Consider the following 21,107-nt stretch of genomic DNA (forward strand, 5'->3'; position numbering starts at 1 on the left):
GTTTCTCAGATTTCCCATGGATTCCATCGCAAAACAGGTCTCTTGTCTCGATCCATCGCAAAACAGGTCTCTTGTCTCGAGAAATGGAGTCTTCGCTGCTGGGTTTAAGATTCTTAAGCTAATCTCTACACTTTCTCCGTTTGGTATCACGACATTTCTAGGAACAACGCCGTCGTTTGGTCCGCTAATGATTGTGGAAAAAAATTGGGTTTTGACTGTTCGATCAAGGAAAAAAGAAGACAAGTTTTTTTTCATTAATAAAACGACGTTTTGAGCTTTTTTGAGCATCAAAACAATTATACCAAAATAAAGTTTTGGTAGGCCATGTTATTACCATCACAACCCGTCCATGTCATGTCAGTATCCCTTTAACGGATTAACAACATGGTGGCTTAATTGAAGTAAAACATAAACATTCTAAAATTAACAAAATTAAAACATCAATGACATTTTCAAACCCATGCTTAAAGGCTTAAAGGTCAAAATAGCATTTGAAGTAGTTTACCCTAAAAGAAAATTGAATGTCATATGAATATATGAAAAAATATAATCAGTTTTCTCTTGGGGTACAAGGGTTTAAAGTTTTAGTTATTACTGGGAAAATCTGAAAAGCCATCAAAATGCAAGACTCAAACAATGCAACTATATATAGGCAAACAATACCCCATGTATTTAGAACAACAACACAGTATAATTAACTGCAACATGATCCTAGTGCAGCAAAAATCTACAAAAACAATGTATTACATCGTGCCTCCGCCATCGTGCACAATGGCATCGTGCATCCGCCATCGTGCATCCGCACGCCTTCATGCATCAAGTTTAAAGAAAAATACATCTAACCTATCAAGTTTAAAGAAAAATACATTCTGGAATGCATCTTCAATCGGGAATTTTAAGTGGAACTTGACCTGAAAACAAAGTATACAATCACCGACACCAAGAACAACAAAACCCAATAACAAGGTATAATATCCTTCAGAACCGAAAAGAACCACCACGAACACCAATGGCGCAAATACTTGCTCAATGCCTCACCTTATCATTGTTTCAACATTATCCTCAACTTCAGAAGCCATTAACAACGCAAATGCTCAAACCCTGACCTGTTAAGGCTACATCAGCAAATGCATTAAAGATGCAGAAGAGTTTGTTTGATGATATAATCATATAAAAACGTTCATCACATAATCATATAATCAAACAAACCTACAGCCTGTGAAATCTTACTTCAATTACAAAGCCCATTTAACAAACTGGAAAAAGTTACACTAACAGGTTCAACACCAAACTCAAAATAAAATCCAAAATCAATTTAATCAGATTAACAGCAGTTAATCAATATGCTCAAAGAATAAACATCATGGGGAACTCCTAAGAATTAGATGAAAACCAATGAAGAATCAAGCTTACACATATCTCATGTGATTAATGATACAATAAAAATAAAAAATATATAAACTAACAGAAGTAACAAAGAGAAGCAGATATAATCCAATCATAATATCTACAATAGAAAACTTTAATGGACAAATGGTTGATACCCTGCAAAATCAACAACACATTCTCCGGATAAGTAAACAAATGCATTAAAGATGACAGGCTGTGAGTTTGTTTGATGGTATAATCATATAAAAAGGTTCATCATATAACCATATAATCAAACAAACCCACAGCCTGTGAAATCTTTCTTCAATTACAAAGTCCATTCATCAAACATGAAAAAGTTGACAATAATAGGTTCAACACCAAACTCAAAAGAAAATCCAAAGTCAATTTGATCAAATTAACAACAGCGGTTAATTAATATTCTCAAAGAATAAACATCATGGGGAACTCCTAATAATTCCATCCAGATACGTATAGAAACAACAACAAAAATATCATTTCATCCTGACAACGGATCTCTTAAATTACAATAATCTTATTAATCAAAGTCGAGGCATCATAAATTACAATCATCTCATTAACCACTGAAGAATCAAGCTTACCCATAAGTGATTAACAATACTATAAAAAAAATAAACCAACAGGAAAAACCATGAGAAGCAGATTTAGATCTAATCATAATATCCACCAATAGAAAACTTAAGTAGACAAATGGTTGACACCATGCAGAATCAACAACACATTCACCGGACAAGATAAGCAGCGGATGCAAGTGTTCCCCCTAGTAAGAGTAGGAGAAACCCGCATGCATCTGCAGCACGAGGCTAGAATGAAGACATGAATAATCGAAAAAATCAAAACCCTAAATATACTGTCAGTAAAATGCTCGTCAGGGTGGCTGTCAAAGGAAGTGGGACGGTGGGAGTACGGCGGTTCAGATGGTGGCTTAAAATTAGGATTCATCGCCCCCATCGAATGACGAAAGTACATAGTTTTTATTCTCCTTTAGCTCTGGGAGGAAAAGAGGAGATGAGACATTTAGGGATTGGTAAGCTGCGATCCGCTCTAAGGAATGGAAACCCTAGATTATATAGGGTAAATTATTAGTTTAGTATCTCAATTATTTTTTTATTTCATTCTGATATCAATTTTTTAAAAATTATATCTGATGTTTTTATTTATTTTTCACTCTTCTTTTTCTTCTTCTCCTGTTAACCCCTACATCGATGCTTTAAATAAGAATTCCATTTCCGCAAGTGGGAAGGGGGAAAAGTATGATGGCTTTGATATTGTTGGTGGTGCTCTGATTGTGTTCAACAAGATGATTGCCAAGTACCCAAAGCCTTCTGTCTTGGAATTTAATAAACTATTAGGACCCATTGTTGAATGAAACATTATGCCATTGTCGTTTCTTTGTATAGCCGGATTGAATTACTAGCGGTTTCCCATGATGTTTATTCTTTGAGCATCTTGATTAATTGCTTCTGTCAATTAGGTCGGGTTGATTTTGGGTTTTCTGTTTTGGGGAAAATGCTAAAGTTAGGCGTTGAACCAACCGTTGTAACTCTGTCCACTTTGATTAATGGACTTTGCAAGCAAAGTAAGATTTCTCAGGCTGTGAGGCTGTTCGATGAAATGATCGAAAAGGGGTATCAGCCTCATTTAATTGCTTACACTACACTTCTTAATGGTTTGTGTAAGATCGACAGTACAGATAAAGCTGTTAGGTTTCTAAGGCTGACGGAAGGGAGAGGTTTCGAACCTGAAATTGTAACACATAGCTCTGCCATGCCCCCAACCCCAAAAAAAATATAAAATTACAATATAGACTCCTAAAATTTGCAAAAAAAATAATTTGGTCCCTCTAAAATTTTTAAAAATTCAAATTAAGTTTTAATTTTTTAATTTTTTTATGAAACCCCTTTCATAATTTCTAAAAGTTCTCAAGTCTCTCAAAAGTTCAAAAAAATTAGTTAGACCTTATTTTTTTTTTTGGAAAAATGTAAACTAAAACCTTAAAATTTTTTAAAGATTTTAATTTAAACATATGAAATTTTTAAAATTTTACATTGCCCCCCTCCAAATTTTATCACCAAGTTCCGCCCCTGTCCGCCTCTAATAGGTATGTTAATAATGTGAGTTTTTTTTTTTATTAATATGGGGTAAGCACAAGGTAATATTTATTCATAGATAACTCTCAACCTTTCAACAATGAACGCTTACAGTCCTGACATCTATAGTGTTCAAATCCGAGTCTCAAAAAATAACAATAATTTTTTTGCCACAGAGATCACTCGGATCGAACTAATACTTCGTGTGTTTAACAACTCGTATTATAAATTATACGTTGCACGTATATGACAATACTTTATGTGTTTTTTTTTTTTGGTTACATACAATACTTAATGTGCTGGTGTTACATTTATATACTTTTATTATGATTATGCGCACTACATGTTTACTACCATACCTCACTTATGTTCATTTCAAATTTGATGGTCTAAAAGAATTGGATAACAAAATTTCTTAAATAAATATACATGAACTATTATATAAACTTGATGACATGTACATGTTTAAAATTCACACTAAATTTGCACAAATCAAATTATTTTAATGATTAAAAAAATAATTATTATTTCTAAAGGTAGCAGACTTGAGAATCAACAACTGTAGCATGGGTGATTGAACGTTCAATGTCAAATCATTGAGAGTATTTAGAACATATACTATTTTATAAATTATGGGTAAAGTATACACATGGTTCTCCGACTATATGATATTATTTTGTTAAGTCTCTTGACTATTAAAAGTTACAAAATAGTCCCTCGACTATAGGATATTTCTTTGTTGAATCCCTCGACTATTAAAAGTTACAAAATGGTCACTTGACTATTTATTATGTTCCAAATTTGTCATTTACTTTAAAAAATTCACGACAATCTGAGTTGGATGTTAATATGTTGTTTGAGATATTATAACCGTTTCAGATTCAATGATTATATTTTATCATATCTCACATATCATACTAACTTTTAGCTTAGACTGTCGCTAATTTTTTAACGAAAAAGGATAATATTGGAACATAATGAATAGTCAGTTGACTATTTTGTAACTTTTAATAGTCGAATGACTCAAAAAAGTAATATCCTATAATTGAAGGACCATTTTGTAACTTTTAATAGTCGGAGGACTCAACAAAACAACATCATATAGTCGGAGGACCATTTTTATACTTTATCCTATAATTATCTTAGCTTAATAAAAAAACCAAATTTAACTCCAAATCCATTTTTATTTTAAAATATTTAGATTAATAATAATGTCAATGTCGCATGGTGCACCAATATTGTCTAAAATTTAGAAGTTCAATTGAAGCTAAAAATTTGAGCTCAATTGAAGCGAAAAAATAGTTTGCTCTGTGCCCACTAAAAGACTCCATGATTTTGAATGTCCAATTACCTCTATTATTTATAGAAGTAAGTTGGGATGCTCTTCTATGTTTCTTAGCCATGTGAGATTGTTTTGTTCTCATATTTTTACTCTTTAAACTTTTGGGATGCTCTTCTATGTTTCTTAGCCATGTGGGATTGTTTATTTTTTTTAAAAAAATTAAACCAAATGACATCATTTGTTATGATTTTTTAAGTTCCAATTTTATTTTTTTGATTATAGTTGTATAATTATATTTATTATTTAATATGTTTTACCTTATATATTATATTGTAGTTTATTTGAATCATTTTGTTTCACTTTATTTTATGGTTTTTAATTTATATATATTATGACTTGTAATATTTTTATACCTTTTAATATTGTAAACTTAAAAAAAGTGTTGCATATATATTAATATTGTTTTGAATATTATGTAAAATTTTAAAAAATATTATTTTATATAAAATCTGGTTCAACCGCGGTTGAACCAGTGAACCAGTATCTTTATCGATTTAATGTTCGATCTGATTTTAAAAACATTGATTCTAATCCTTAAATCTAAAATATAAAAAAAAACCCTAAAATACCAAAAAAGAAAAAGAAAAAAAACTAGCATTTTATTCCATGCATGAAAGTAAAAAGAAAGGGAGGTAGGGATTAGTGCAACACTCGGCCTATTTCACGAAATAATTTTTCGGTTGCATTATTTTACGATTTTTTTTCAATCACATTATCTGAAAAATTGTATCTATAAATAATAAAACTAATATAAAATATATTTTTATATTTATTAAGATTGAATTCTGAATACAGTAGCCCAAGCCCATTAAAGTGGAAGACAAAAATGCAAAAGGGAATACTGGGAATTCTTCCCGACGAGATTTTTTACAAATCAAGGAGAATTGGGGAACTCGGATCAAAGGGAATTAGTTGCATTCAATTTCAAAACAGGTAAGAAAGACAGTTTCTTTAAATTGTTTTTCCAATAATCTTTGTCAGCTATGCCTAAATCTCAGTAGTAATGGTGTTTTCTAGTATTGTTAGAATTGAGTTTAGTTTAGTTGGGTTTGAATCGGGTTCAGGCCAAATTTTGTAATTATCGCTGTAAGATATTGATCCTTCTTTCTTTTAATCATTCTGGGTGTTGAATTATCGCTTTTGAATGCTTGATTTGATATGTGATTTTCCGGTTTGTTTTGTTCTGTTTGGTTGGTGGGAAAATATTTAGACAAAGAAAGCTGAGATGGAGATGGCAGGTGGAGGTGGAATGGAGATGGATGCTGATGAAATGAATTCTTTGTTTGAAGGGATGGTTCTTTTTACACCATCCCAGTTGGTAGAAGACCATGAACTAGAGCAAAAGCAAGATCCCAATCACAAGGAATCTGAACCCGAGGCTAAACACGAACAGATGGATTTAAAACAGCAACAGCAGGAAGGGGTTCCGGAGCCCCTTGATGAGAATCTATTCTCTGACCTTGTCCTTCAAACCTCGCTTGATCAGCTGGAACCTGAACCTGAACCTCAACCCAAGCATGAACCAGAACCCGCACCGGCTTCTGCTACTGCATTCTCTCGGCAGATGTCTTCGACTCATCGAAAGAAAAAGAAAGCAGCTGGGTTCAGAATTGGATACGGTAGAGATTACCGGATTAATAATAATGATGTTGGTAGTCATGATACCACTTCTAGGATTGGATATGGTGGAGATGATCAGATTAATAATAATACTGATGGTCATGATGCTAACCAACGTGTGCAACCATCTCTTCATAGTAGCAGCACCATGGCCAGTAAAATATCTTTGGCCTTGGACTCGGATTTGCAATCTCAAGAAAGCCAACCTCAGCAGCAGCAGCAGGAAAAACAACAACAACAGCAAACCGTTAATGATGCTGGATCCCAATTTGACCAAATCAAGACCCAGATTGCTGATAAGCTCAGTCATGCTCGTGAATTGGCTGCCTCTATATTTGCAGCTCGCAAGGACTCCATTGGGAGGAGAAGAAAGGCTGCTGATGATCTTCATTTAGCAACTACTAGACTCGGGGAGCTTGAAAAGCAATTGGATGAAGCTTGTGAAGCCGAAGATTTCGAAGCTGCTGATAGAATCAATGAGAGCCTTGCTGCTGCTGACAAGGATAAACAGGCTCTCCTTACTGCTCTCCAAGATGCGGAGGCCCAATGCAATGCTATTGATTCCAAAATGCTAGAGGTTCTCAACTGCCAGATTGCGGTAGAGGAAGAATGTGCCACTTTGCTCCATCGTTTCTCCGAGGTTAATCATTAGTAGCAAAGTTGTCAATGACTTAACATCTCAATCTTTCACTGTCATAGATTGCTTATATATGTAGCGCTTTCTTACAACTACTTTCTTATGTGTTATGAGTGGAATATAATTCGGTTCTGTTCTTCCATTATTAGAGATTGTGCTTTCTGTGTCTGGTCTTACATGTTCTTGTTCCCACAGGATGCTACGAGTGATGCTGATTCAGTTTTCAAGAAATCAGAAGCTCAATCTTCAGAAGAAAGGGAGAAATGGCTTTCTTCGACTGAAGCCTTGGAGTTGAATAAGTTAGAATTGCAAATTGAGGCACATATAGTAGACGATGCTCGTGCGGTATTCAATGCTTCCCTTGACAGCTTGATCGAAGACGATAAGAGAGAGAAAGAATTTCTTTGTAATCGAAAGGATATCTTGACTGGTGAATTGCAAAAACTGCTTGCCTTAGTAAAGGAAAAGGAAAAAGAAATCGCCGAAAACGACTCCAAAATGAAACAAGTGGATCAAAGGATTGCTGAATGGATCTCTGAGTTTCAAGATATGCGATTGAGCATTGATTCCAAGTATGACAGCTTTCAATCTCATCTTTCTCTGATGGACATAGAGAGCGAAACTCTGTCAAAGAAAAAGGAAGAAATTGACAAAGTCCTTGCTGAAGAAGAACATAGGGGGGCCAAACTCAAGGAACTTGCAGAGGTCTCTGTGGGAGAAGCAAAAATGTATGACGAAGTTGTCGGGCTAAGAAAAAGTTTGCTATCCTCTGTTCTGAAGTCCATGGAAGATAAAGTGAGGCTTGCTAAAACTGAAGAGAAGCTTTCTGAGGATGTTCAAACGCTTCAACTGGAGGCTTCTACAGCGAGGGCTTCCTTTCAGGTTCGTTCTTATTCTCTAATATATAAACAAGATTGATTTTCTATAATTGATTGTGTTCTATACTTCTGTTACTTTATTTTCTTTGTACTCCCAAGTCCCAACATGAGATTCATTCTTATTTCCTTCATCCAACATGAAATGCTAACCCTCTTAGCTATCATAAAGCACTGTCTAGTAGTCCTACTTTGTGAATTCAAGCTTTGCATAATTTGGATTGAATTCCCAGCCTCACCTCAGATGAATTCTTTAAAAACCTACTGCAAATATTCATCTAGGAAAACAATGTATACTTATCCATAATTTCATAACCAAAGCTATTGATAACCAATTCTTCCACTGGAAAGTCGGTAAGTGGAATATTAAATACCATGATGTTGCTCTTTTCTTAGTAGTATGTTTCACTTGAATTTAGTATGTGCTAGTTAGCAGTATACAAAGAGCCTTCGATATCTGCTAATCTTTTTGTCGCCCCTTCTATGGTACCAGTAGTTGTTTAAATTTGCCCTCTATGAATTTCAGGAATTATCTTCAACAAAATCAAACATTCAGCAGAATATAGCATCTTTAAAGCAGAGGGTTTTTTTCATAGACAAAATGGTTCCAGAACTCGAAGCAGAAAAGAAAGTTGCTGCTGCTTCGAGAAATTTCAAGGAAGCTGCACGATTAGCAACTGAAGCAAAATCGTTAAGCACTGAAAAGGAAAGCGTACAAAGTGAATTGGATAAAGCTGTCTTGGATCTGGGGAAACTGGAGGAAGAGATAAAGCATACAGTAGATAAATTGCAGGAGATTGAAGGACTGATTTCATCAAAAGAAGAAGAACTGGCAATGGCTAGGTTCCAGAGGTTACTCCTAATTGTTGGCCCTGCTAAAGCTGAAAGATCAGCTGCTCTAGAGTTGGGTGACGAGGAAGAGGCCAGCCTTCTACTTGCAGAGGCCGATGCAGCTAATTCTGAAGCAAAAGAGCTTCAACAGAAATATAATCTGAAAGAAGAAGAATTTGAAGATATACCAAAGCACTTCATCTCCCTGGAGCTTGTAACAAGCCTTGGCCATACGAAATTAATGGATTTAGCAGCGCTGTCCGGATCCTGATTATTAGAGTAGCTTTTGATGATTATGGAGTCTAAACACAACTTCAGAATTGCCTTATTTGATGCAAAATACGGGTTTTCCATTTTTCTCTTCTGCAGCTTTGCGTAATTTCATAATGCTTCATTGCCTTAGAAAATGAAACCATTTGTGGCACCATCCGGGATCGTTTTTACTTCTAACTTTTCATGCCTGCCATTTGGATCATCCATGTCATCTCAAGGTGCATGCAACCAAAAATGACAGATCTTGGGGAAGTTGTGTTGAAAGCCAATTCAAGGAATTTGAGAGCCAGCTGCTACTTCAGGAATTATGCTTCTCAAATGGTAAATCAAGTTTTGGATTCTGCAGGCTAGTTTCATTCGAACATATTATAATTCTATTTTTCCATTTCCATTTTTTTTATTTCAAATCTTTTGATGTTGCTGAGGTCAATTATTTTAACTTCTTGCACTTCTTTGAAATCAGTTTTCGTCGTGTATACGAGCTTATACACTCAAACTTTCATTCTGCATGAACACCATAGGCTTCTATGTTACTTCACTTTGCATTTTTCTGAACTACCTGTATCCAAACACGAGTTTGCGATATGAGTTTCCAGAAGACTTCGAGATAAAACTTGTTTTTTTTATAAATAAATCCATGTCGAGCAATTTTATGCTACATTATCATGATCTGATATTATGGGGACTCAATCGAGACGCTTTGCGATGCTTCCGATCCGGAAGTTAAAGAGTGTAATATTCTTGAATGTATGAGTTACTTCCATTGTAAATACTTGAACCAATACATCAAATTAGAAATTCTAACTGAGGAATTTCAATATTGCAGGGTGGATATGGAAATGCAAAGATGGATTTGTCAGTTTTCATCAACAAAATCAAAGGTGATTGACAAGTCTGTAATCTGAATCTTATTTTTCTTGTGAACTATACATATTTATATATAATGGGGCAAAATGAAGAGTATAGGGCCGGTTTCTTTGATGAATTGAATTTGGTCTTGTGTTATTCATTGCAATTGCATATTTCTGCAAGATTTCCAGGATTTGTTATATACTCTAAAGCTATGTATTTATCCCACTTTGTTGAGCACAGTGTTGGGTGCATGCATGTTCTGATATGTAGAAAAATCTCTCTTTCTTGTTGAAAAAACATATAGCTGAAAACCACATAATAAAAATTTCAGGTGTGCAAATTAAATAGAGTTATAGTTTAGTTATCAAGTTTTCAATTTAAATATTAGGAGGGTTGGGGGCTTATATGCTTAATTTAAAAACTGATGGGGACCTAATAAGCAATTTTACCCAACAATTTGGGAGGTTAAGGCTTAATTTGCTTAGTTTCAAAATTAAGAAGACCTAAGCAGCAATGGAATTCAAAAATTTGTGAGGGGTTAAAACTTAGTTTATGTTTTTTTTAACAGTGGCAATTGAATCCAAAGAGAAAATTGAAGACAGTAGTCATCAACAATTCATACATAAAATAAAAATATTAAATCCAAAGATAAGAAGAAAATGAAACCTTCCAAACATCAAAAAAATCTAGTAATCTTCACGTGTCTCTGTCGAACGAGACGTTTTACGATGTGATAAAAGATTAGTGGGTGAACTAAACAATTTGGCATATTGATTCACTACACAATTTTTATTATATCAGCAAACGATCATTTACAAAGGAGAGAATCTGACAATACGTGAACACCGACAAGCCAATCAGAAAACAAATACGTGATGATATTTGTTAAAGCACCAATACGACCTCATAACTATGCAAAAAACTTATCAAAAACAATAAGGAACGAGTCATAAGGTCAAAGAAAAAAACGTACCACAAAAATAGAGAAAAGCGTATCACAAGGACAAAGATTTTTATTTAAAAGTGAAAAAACTCAAGAAAAAAAACAAAGGCGAAAGAAGAAGAAAACTAATAATCACCAGCTGTCGAAAATCATATTAAAATTGATGTCGTCGTCGGTTAAACAAAAAACAGAGGAAAAGAAGAAGACGACATTAGAATATTGAGAGTGTTTATAGTTTTTTTTCCTTTTTCCTTTTGATATTTTAGATTTTTATTTTATTTTATGCATGCTGTTAGTTACTATTTTTATTTCACTAAATGATTGAATTATTGCATACTATTAATTACAACCTTTCCCCCTTTGTTCCAAAATGAGTCCACTTTATCTTGGATCCATGAATACATATTCGAACACATTAAAATTAAAATTAATCGTTATAGAATATAAATGGATTAATAATTAAAACATAGAAAAATATACTATAAGATTTAAGTTAAAAAATGGTGTCTATTAATTTTAATGATACTTAATGTATCATGTCATTTCAATTAACGATCCATGATTCATTTTAAGGAGATAAAGAAACCATTTTAATGACTATTTTTAAAGTTTACCCGATAATTTTCTGAAGGAAAACCTAGCAGGAGGAAGCTATGTTAAGGATAAACTACAAGAAATGATTAGAAAGTTCAGTTTGGTGGATTAAAGAGACATTTATATGAAAAAAGCAAACACTAATCCTTCTACATTTCATTCCAAGAACGTTTCCATGACACCCGAGTACATCCCGGGCTCGGAGTTCAGATATTCCCCGGGTTGGTGCTGATGATGTTCGACTGAAGTCGACGATGAAGACGTTGCCATCCTTGCAGGTATCTGAAAGTTTTTCTTCAACTTGTTTTCTATTTCCTCATATTCTCCGGAGGACTATCCAAACTCAGGAACTCGTTCGGGTTCGCCCCGGCGTCTGAATTTTGATTCGAGTCTTTTCCTTCGAGTATGAGAGGGTGATGGTTTGTTTCTGGTTTGTTTCCTAAACCCTCGGAGTTGAATAAAAGCTTGGCGTCTTCGGTCCGTCCGGTTAGAGCACTGAAGAAACTCAAGCCATTAGGCCATTTGATGTCGTTTTCATGCTCGGCTATCATGTCTTCCATTCGGGTTTCGGACGAACGAGGCATTAGGAACATGTGGGTTTCGTCTTTGGGTTGCTGAAATCCAAGTCTAGCCGGATTCTGAAAATTAGGCGAAGCAAGCATTGGATTAGTTGCTGTCGGAAGTGGCCGCTGGCTCCAATTGAAGAGCGGAGGAGGTGGCTGTGTTGGAACGACGGACTGCTTCGAAGGAATCGTCGATAGAGACGAAGCGTTTCTGTTTGACGAAAACAAACTGAGACAGATAGAAACCAGATTGGTATCCAAGAGATTCAAAGGTATGCCTCATTTTCAACACGAAATGAAGGTCTTCGGGTATCTGTGGATTAAAACACGAGACTTCAATCCCGAAAATCAACTAAACTAGAAATAATAAATTTTTTCACATGAAGAACAAAATTAATGTCCAAGAGATTCAAATGTATCTCGAAAATCGACATTTGAATCTCGAAAATGAACCAACATTTCAAAAACCAGTAATCGTATACATGTTTCATATCAAAAACCAGATTGGCATCCAAGAGATTCAAAGGTATCCGAGGATTTGCACACCGAGATCAAAAAGGACTTTCATCCCGAAAACCAACTTGCAATGAGTCGATTAAAGAAAACGAAAGTTGCATTTTGAAAAGCAACTTTATGATCAACTAAATAACTACTGAACATAAATATTTCATACCAGAAACCAGATTGATATCCAAGTGGTTCAAAGGTGCATGAGGATTCACACGATGAGATTAAAAACCGAACTTCAATCTCGATAATCGAAAAGTTCAAAAAACACCCCGGAAATTACGTTTTCGAGGAGCTACTATATAACCAACTAAACATATAATAATAAGACTCACAATCTTGCAGGAACCTAACTGGAGAAGACCATGGCCAGCTTGAATCACAGCAATAGTCTGTTGAGCAAGAAAGAAAGAAAAGCACACCAAGAAATCACCAAAGTCTTAATGATTAGACAAAGTAAACCAACAGTGAACATATGAAAATCGAATAGTTTCTGTGCTGACCTGAATGCCTGAATCAAAATTGATCAGTCCATTCAGTAGGAAGCTGCAATCACAGCCACAATACCGATTACTGATGTCATGAATGTGCCGGATTCGACATAGATTAATCTTCGAACTCGAAAAATAGTGTAAACAATTGAAATCAAAAAGGAGAGAAAATTACAGCATCAAAGGAACTCTGCCAGTAATTGGAGATATTGGGTTCACATTCTGTTGGTTCTTTGAATACCCATTTATGACACTTATCTGATGCAACTTTTCCCATCAACCTATTCAATAAATCAAATTTCAACAAATCAAAAAACACAGATTTCCATTTGTTTTTACACTAAAAGGATCGAAATATATATATATATACGTGTGTGTGTGTTTGTGTGTGTGTGTGTGTGTTTATACATATTAAAAAAAACCTACCCAATACCCACCCTTCTCCATAATTATACAATTGAATGGACATTTTGCTGAAAGCTTTCCTCACTGGATCTTCTCCATCTATCTCTTCCAAACAATCTGCAATTCTTCCTTTGCAAAATCCATCTTCCCACATCAACATCCTTTAAAACCACAGATTTTGCAGTCAAAACACCCTCGTTTTCCTCCATTTTTCCCGTGAAACAAACAGACAATAACAACAAGAAAGAAAAATAAAAACTTACAAGCTGCCGTTATCATCTCCAACCTTGCAACCATTACCACCCCTCACCCTCCTTACAAACACACAAGAAAACAAAGAAAACCCATTGAGTCAAACAGGTGAAAGAACTCGAAGAAGATGGGAAAAATTAGAAGAAGTAAAAATGGGAACTTTAAGTGATGATGAGCGAATAAATAGAAAGATAGATACGGGCGAGGACGGATGGTCCAGAAAACAGAGTAAGTCCAGTCCGAGTTGAGACAAACGGTTCGAAGTGCTTCGTGAAGGGCCATCATCCCAACAGCATCTTTGCTCCTATCTGCTGAACCTGAGCCCACCATCTCTTCCTTTCTTTTTTCTCTTTCAAAATCACTCTCTCTTGCCACTCTCTCTGGGTTTTTAGAAGCAAAAAATAAGGAGAGGGGGGGGGGGGGGAAGACGCTGCCTTTGAAGACCACAAAGCAAAGCTTCTTGCTTTACTAACTATTGTTTTGTCTGAAAACCCCAACCAATGCAGCTCCCTTTCTCTTCGTAAGAAAATATTAACAAAAAGGGAAGAAGCATTTTTTATATTTGCATTGTTTCAAGTAGTTTCAAGTATGAAAGATATAAAATTGGTGGGGTCGGAAAATTCTACGATAGTATCGAAATGTACTACTAATTTTAAAGGTAATATTTTTAAATGGTCATTAAACTATACTAAAATACTTCTTTTGAGCATCAAATTTTAAAAGTTATATAATATCTCATTCAATCAATCCCTCAATTATATTACAAAATGAGCATTGAATCTTTAATTATCATTAAAAGAATAACTTAACATGTTAAATTAATAATAATAAAAAATCTCATTCAACCCTTAATTATAAACTAAATTTTATTTTGATATTTTCAATATTTTGGAATAATAATTCTAAAAAATAAATTATATATATATAAATTTATGATTCATTTTTAAAATTATAAAAGTATTTTTTAATATTATAAAAGTATCTCTATGATGATGATGTACATGTATAGGTTTTGTCTTCAATTACTCAATGAATGTATGTTTAAAAGGTTATTTAAACACTTTAAAAGATCACGTCTAAATATGAGTTTTGAGAATATCATAACACAAGTTTGTTGATTGAGCTATGAAAGATAATTCGTAAATTTTATCAAACTCGTCCAAAAGTCAAAAGTTTTCTTTGACTGTATGTCGATATAAGTCCGGTCAAGTTTAAGAACTATATTTGAAAACTCAAAATCAATAAAATTTTATCATAATATTCTAAAATTTCATATTGTTTATATATGAATTTTTAAAAATAATTTAAAATATTTTTTTTAAATATAATCTTCAAAACATACACTCATTTAGTCATGGTACATAATTTACATGTATGTCGTCATTATCAGCAGTGACTTATTCTCATGCTCGACCTAATATTGATCTTAGATAACATCAACATGAAAGAGACCATCCAAAAAATCTGTCATGCAGATAAAAACTGATCTTAGAAAACAATTATAATAATCTTTTTATATTTTTAAACGAATGAAACAGATAATTATAATATAACTCACTATAATTTATTAAATAACTTTATATTATAATAATTTTATGCTTAAAATCGATACTATATTCTATAAATCAAACATCTCTTTTAAAAGACATTCTTAAAGTTGATAGGTGGTACGAGAGACTCGTCAAAAACATAATTGAATATAGGTAATTATAAGTTTAATATTTAAATTATCAGTTTGAACCGTTTTAATATTTAAATTTATTTAAAAAATATATATCTAAAGTTTAGTTTTTGTTTCATTTTAGCATCAATGTTTAAAATTTATCGTTAATTTTTGAAAAAATTAAAAATCTAAGTACTAAAACAAGCCAAAATTAATAGTTTAGATGTTAAACACGTTAAGTTTTTAGCATTGAGATACTATATTATACATGACACTTAAAAAATTTAATGACAACAATTATAAATTCATATTCGACCTTATTTCTTCTTATAATGAGGATAATATTTATATTTAACAGAATTAATCCGTAATATTAAAAAATAACACTTTGTAATATTATATAATGATCAAATAACCTTAAGGGTGCGTTTGGTTCACGGAATGTAAGATTACCAATGAAAATGTAAGATTATCAGAGAATATGATTACTGAGAATGTTACATTATTGTGTTTGGTTTGTTTGGCAGGAATATATAATTACAGTGTTTGGTTGAAGGAATATGAGATTACTGAAATGTATATTTTACCAAATTGTCCTTGTGCCATATGTGTTAATAGGGATGGCAATGGGTCGGGTCGGGTCGGGTTTTTGGGCCACCCGACCCGACCCGAGAAGAAAGGATTTTTCACCCGTGACCCGACCCGACCCGACGAAATTAAGGTTTCACCCGACCCGACCCGACCCGAATATATGACTTAGAAACCCGACCCGACCCGACCCGACCCGAAATAATAATAAAAAAAAATTTATTCAATGAAAACAGTGACTTAATTGAAAAAAATTATATATGGAGGGACATTATTGTAATTATCCCTAAATATATAGGATAAAATTATATATATTTTCGGGTCGGGTCGGGTCGGATTTTTTTCACCCTAAACCCGACCCAACCCGACCCGAACAGTACATTTAAAAAAAACCCGACCCGACCCGACCCGAACCCGAATTTTTTTTTTAAAAATCCGACCCGATCGGGTCAGGTCGGGTCGGAACCTGTCGGATTCGGGTTGAGTTGCCATCCCTATGTGTTAACAAGTGGAATTCTAAATATTTAAATTAAAATAGTCATATAAAAAAGCATAAAAATATATTACTTTATTATTTTAAATTTATATACTTTTTAATAAAATTTATATATAATTTTTTATAAAATTTAAAAGATAAATGGATAGAATAAAAGAGTAAATATATCATGTATTATTTTAATTATAAATAATATTATTTTTTACATTAATTATTTAAAAATATATTAAAATTTTACATCATGATTTAACTAAATAAGCATATGAAAATTTTAATAGATGAACCATTTTACTCCTAAAGATAACAAAAGTTAAATTTTATAATTTAAACATTTTTTAAAATCAGAACAAAAACTAAAATTTATATTATTCATTCAATAATTTCAGCATTTTATTTTGAAGTTATTGATTGATGTTGTTATTATTATTCTCTCCTAGAGTGGTCTTTATTGTTGTTTAAAATTTACTCTAGTTTGTGGTGTCGCAGAGTGGATTTGGAATTCCCGAAGATTGAAGTTCGATTCGAAAATCTGACTGTTGAATCTTTTGTCCATGTTTGGAGCAGAGCATTCGCAACCATTCCCAATTTTATTTTTAACATTGTCGAGGTAACAATTAATCCCTTTTTTAGGAATGCCCTGTCATCCCAATATAGTAAAACAATTTAAACCAGGCTTACATGGAATAAGGATCAACCCGGTATAAAGAATTAAATTGAGAAGTAAATAGGTGTTCGGAACATAATTAAGGGATAGTCTTCTCTTGTCCACTTAGTTATTAATGTTGAACATAATTATCTTACAAGTATGGAGTTAAATTTCCCATAGAAGCTTTAAACTTTCATAAATACCCCATAACTCATCATCCAATATCGAGCAGCAACCTATTGACTTTGCAAGACCCTTTTTATTACAACACAATCGATTCATTTTATTTTGCAGACAGGGCTAGATGAACACAAAACATGTGGTATTCTTGATACCCTTTACGATGCAACATTTATGAGAAACACTGGAAGCAACAACAATGTTCTAAAGTCAAAATGAAAAGTAAAAGTGCAAACTGAAGGATAAGAGATAAGCTTACGTTCTTTTTTTAGCTTACAGAACAAAAATAAGTATAACATTAACCATCAAAAAGCAACAACAATGTTCAGACTTACAAAAGATAATAGCCATGACATTCTAAACTTAATCATATATGTTGGCTATATTATATACACAAAAATTTCTTTAGTGAAAGAGCATTAAGAAATTCCTTAGAGAATGGCAGCAATCGATGTAACAAAGATGTGCCAACAACTGAGTTTGACTTTAAAGAAGCTCTCCTTTTTTATATACGGTAATTTCTTAAGATCTACAACGGTTGCTCTAAGAATCTTGAGAACTTCAACACCTTTTGAAGCAATTACAGATTCTTCAACAAACTTATGAAGTATAGAAGAAAAGGCATTATAGATTTTTGTGACTTGCTCGTCTCTGCATATGCGAACTTCACAAGCAGATGAACTCAGAGAGTCGGTCCCAAATTCTGATCTTGCAATGCGCCATTGCTTATCCCCACTTTGCCTCCCAGGTAAAGAGATCAGAGCATCATCAATAGAAAGTAAATCTTTGTCTAAAGCTTCCCTTTCAATTTTGTCACGGTCTTCCAATACTGAAAGAATTTGAGATGTAAAGTTACTTATTCTTTGGTCATTGAAGTGAGAGCAGACACCAGAGAGGACTCTCTGGTAATGGTTCGTCGAGACAAAACCTGAAAAAATGGTAATGAACAAAAAGATGAGTTTGGGGAAGAGAATCATGTTTCTTCATAACAATGCATAGATAAGAAATACTAAGAATAAGAAGAAATAAGCATTAGAGGCAATAAAAGTGCTATTTTTTTTCTTCATAATTACCTCATTCCAATTCCGTGTGTAACGTTTAGTGACATTATAAACTCCATCTTCTGCAATAGCAATTACATAATTTAATTTCTTTTTCCACTTGCAGAAAGGAAGCATTTACTATAACTGTAGTATCAAAACAAAAATAAAAGATTTTTTTCCTGAAAAATGGATAATAACACAAATTAGAGTACCCCTTTTCATATAATAGCGGTCTGTCATAGATTGCTTCACAAGGATCAAGATGCATCCACCTGTACAAAAATGAATGAATAATTAGTTCGTGAAATGACCACATAGTTTAGCCTCTTTGCTACATAATAGGGATCCTTCCCAATTAAAGATTAAAAGGCATCAATTTGGGTTTTTTTTTACCTTCCCATGGCTTCTGAATAACATTATGTCCAAACATGGTCTGTAAAATCAAGGACCTAGAAATGAAGAGTTGGTGCAAATAAAACATCATCTCAAGCAAGCAAATTATCCGAAGTCCCATGGAATGTCATCTTTAAACAGCTATAGCTAATTAAAATGTAAGCAGCTATGCACACATTTGCTATTAAAGTACACAATTCTAGATACATTCCATGCCACCATAAATATTGATTTCATATATTGCAGAATCAATAACTTCAATTTATACAATTATCAACAAAGGAACCAGTGAACCACTCATTTATAAAGCTAAAAATGGGTTTCAATTATAATGTCAAAGACATCAAAATATTATACATAAACAAACATACCATTTCAAAATTCTTTAAATCTATCTTGAACATGTTCTTTGTTTGGCAGACAATACAGAATCAAAATAATCCAGGTCAAACATTGTCCTAATATCAAATAAAAGGTTTATCTTCAATGAATTTCCAAATCCTTTTGTTTAGTGGACTAGATATTACAGATATCCTGTCATCAAAAGCTTTAGATTGAAAGAATAACAATTCCAGGTCCATATATACCACACATATATATTGCAAGTACAACAGTCGGAGCAAATTTCTTTCTTATTATAAATTAGCTTAACCATCTTCTTTTTAACGATAGAAAGAGTTATGTTTTAGTCAATTGGATTTGGATATTGAATTGACATATAAATGACTAACCAGACGAGAGTCATAGCCAAAAGCACAACAGTACAATGTGAAGCAATTAGCTCACTCTCCACAACGCCCCTTGTTTTTACAAGCTGCAAAAAGAAATGGAGAAAATTCAACAATTGATACGTGAACCCCACACACAAGGAAAAGAAAAAAGAAGATAATGGTAGAACAAAGTATTATAGCTTCATACCTTCAGTGGGTCATTGTAGTGAGGGAATCGTGTAACTCTTGAACAAAAATTGCAACTGCAGTTCTTCACCGAAGAATTAACTTTGCTTTCTAACAGATAATTATCAGAAACCAAGTTATTATGTAAATGCAACAATGGAGAGAACGGGGCTCAACCAAGACTTATCAACCTCCTGAATTCCATCCAGGTGATGTATCAAGACCTCCATTTAACCCCCAAAAAAACCCACTAAATAATGGAAGGATAAGAAATAATGCTAGGAAAATAATTCAAATAACCCTAAACCTTTATTTCCCTAGACCATGAAAGAAAGCGAACAATTGTTTCCCTAGACCATGAAAACCAATTTTCAAATTCAACCATCAAGTCGATGAATCAAATGAAATAACTAAACTCGAAACCAAAGACCCATCAAATCCCAGTTCAAGATCGAGTGCTAGACAAGATATAACTGAGAAGACAAAGATGGAGGAGTAACCTTTGAATAATAGAAACACGTGGATTTAATAGTACTACTGGGGAGGAACAAAAACTACAAATAGGGAGAGAGAGAGAGAGAGAGAGAGAGACAAACCTAGCAACAGATTAGCAGATAGAGCTAGAGCACCACAGAAAAAGTAATGGACAGATATTCGCAACTCTTGCCAAATTGAAGAAGAATAAATTTTGTTTCAGCCATAACCAAGCTAACTAGAAGAATGGTATTTTAGCCATCAAAGGATGAGAATAAACAAATACCTAAGGGAGATGTGGTATTTGGATTCCCAGTTAAACATAACAAAAAAACCACTGTTGGTATTTAGTTTTTACCCTCACTTGGGAATATGGCCTATCCAAACATTAGTATCTTAGTCCGAGAAAAAAAATTCCTCCCAGGAATGAAGAAGTCCGTGAACCAAACGGGTTGTAATAGTGGTGTTTTTAAAGAAAGGGAAAATAGTATCAACAAGCGTTGATTTAAATGGTAAACAGTTTGATATCACTTAAGCAATGTCTTAAGTTCGAGTCATTCTGTAAGATGAAAATATCTGTTAGAAACTCACCCACCAAAACTAAGTGTGTGACGCGGTCTATCCAGATTAGTCCATGTAAAATCTTGGAACCGGAAAAAAAATAAATGGAAAATATAAAAAGGGATAGAAATGTCTTTGAAGAGTCCCTTGAAAGGGGTGAGGTGCACGTATCAAATTAGTACAAAAACAAAATGATTTTAAACAGAGATTAATTAATTAATATTAGAAAGAAAGAAAAAAAAAACAGAGAACAGGCGTGTGAGTACTGAGTCAGATTAAGGCGTCACGTGCGCACGTGTCATCGGCAGTGAGTCGGTGCATCGTTTCTCATAAAGAAAAACGAAAGCGCACGAATTGCAGGGCACTGTGTCCCTTACCTGCGACCCTCTCCATTCCATCTACACGCGCCATTTTCATCCACGCAAATTAGTCCGTCTCTTATTCTGGAAATTTGACTTACTCTTTTTTCTTTTCTTTTTTTT

General features: G+C 33.6%; 1 protein-coding gene, 1 long non-coding RNA gene and 1 pseudogene across 2 annotated transcripts; 1 reads left to right on the forward strand and 2 right to left on the reverse strand.

Annotated features, from left to right (window-relative positions):
* Positions 1 to 629: 629 nt before the first annotated feature.
* On the reverse strand, positions 630 to 2,441 carry LOC120205196. Its single transcript, XR_005524014.1, has 2 exons — positions 1,039 to 2,441; positions 630 to 911 (listed from the first exon to the last, which is right to left on the reverse strand). It is a non-coding gene; the product is annotated as an uncharacterized LOC120205196 (long non-coding RNA).
* A 3,236-nt stretch (positions 2,442 to 5,677) lies between these two features.
* On the forward strand, positions 5,678 to 10,063 carry LOC120205240 (rho-associated protein kinase 1-like). The gene is made up of 5 exons (XM_039205154.1): positions 5,678 to 5,775; positions 6,053 to 7,102; positions 7,295 to 7,981; positions 8,501 to 9,399; positions 9,905 to 10,063. Exons 2-4 carry the CDS (start codon positions 6,068 to 6,070, stop codon positions 9,074 to 9,076), a joined length of 2,298 nt encoding a protein of 765 aa, XP_039061085.1. The 5' UTR covers positions 5,678 to 5,775; positions 6,053 to 6,067; the 3' UTR covers positions 9,077 to 9,399; positions 9,905 to 10,063.
* Positions 10,064 to 11,557: 1,494 nt separating this feature from the next.
* On the reverse strand, positions 11,558 to 14,172 carry LOC120205241 (annotated as a pseudogene).
* Positions 14,173 to 21,107: the final 6,935 nt, after the last annotated feature.

Source organism: Hibiscus syriacus, unplaced genomic scaffold (assembly GCF_006381635.1).
Source record: "Hibiscus syriacus cultivar Baekdansim isolate YM2019G1 unplaced genomic scaffold, ASM638163v2 tig00012370_pilon, whole genome shotgun sequence".
NCBI classification, from domain to species: domain Eukaryota; kingdom Viridiplantae; phylum Streptophyta; class Magnoliopsida; order Malvales; family Malvaceae; genus Hibiscus; species Hibiscus syriacus.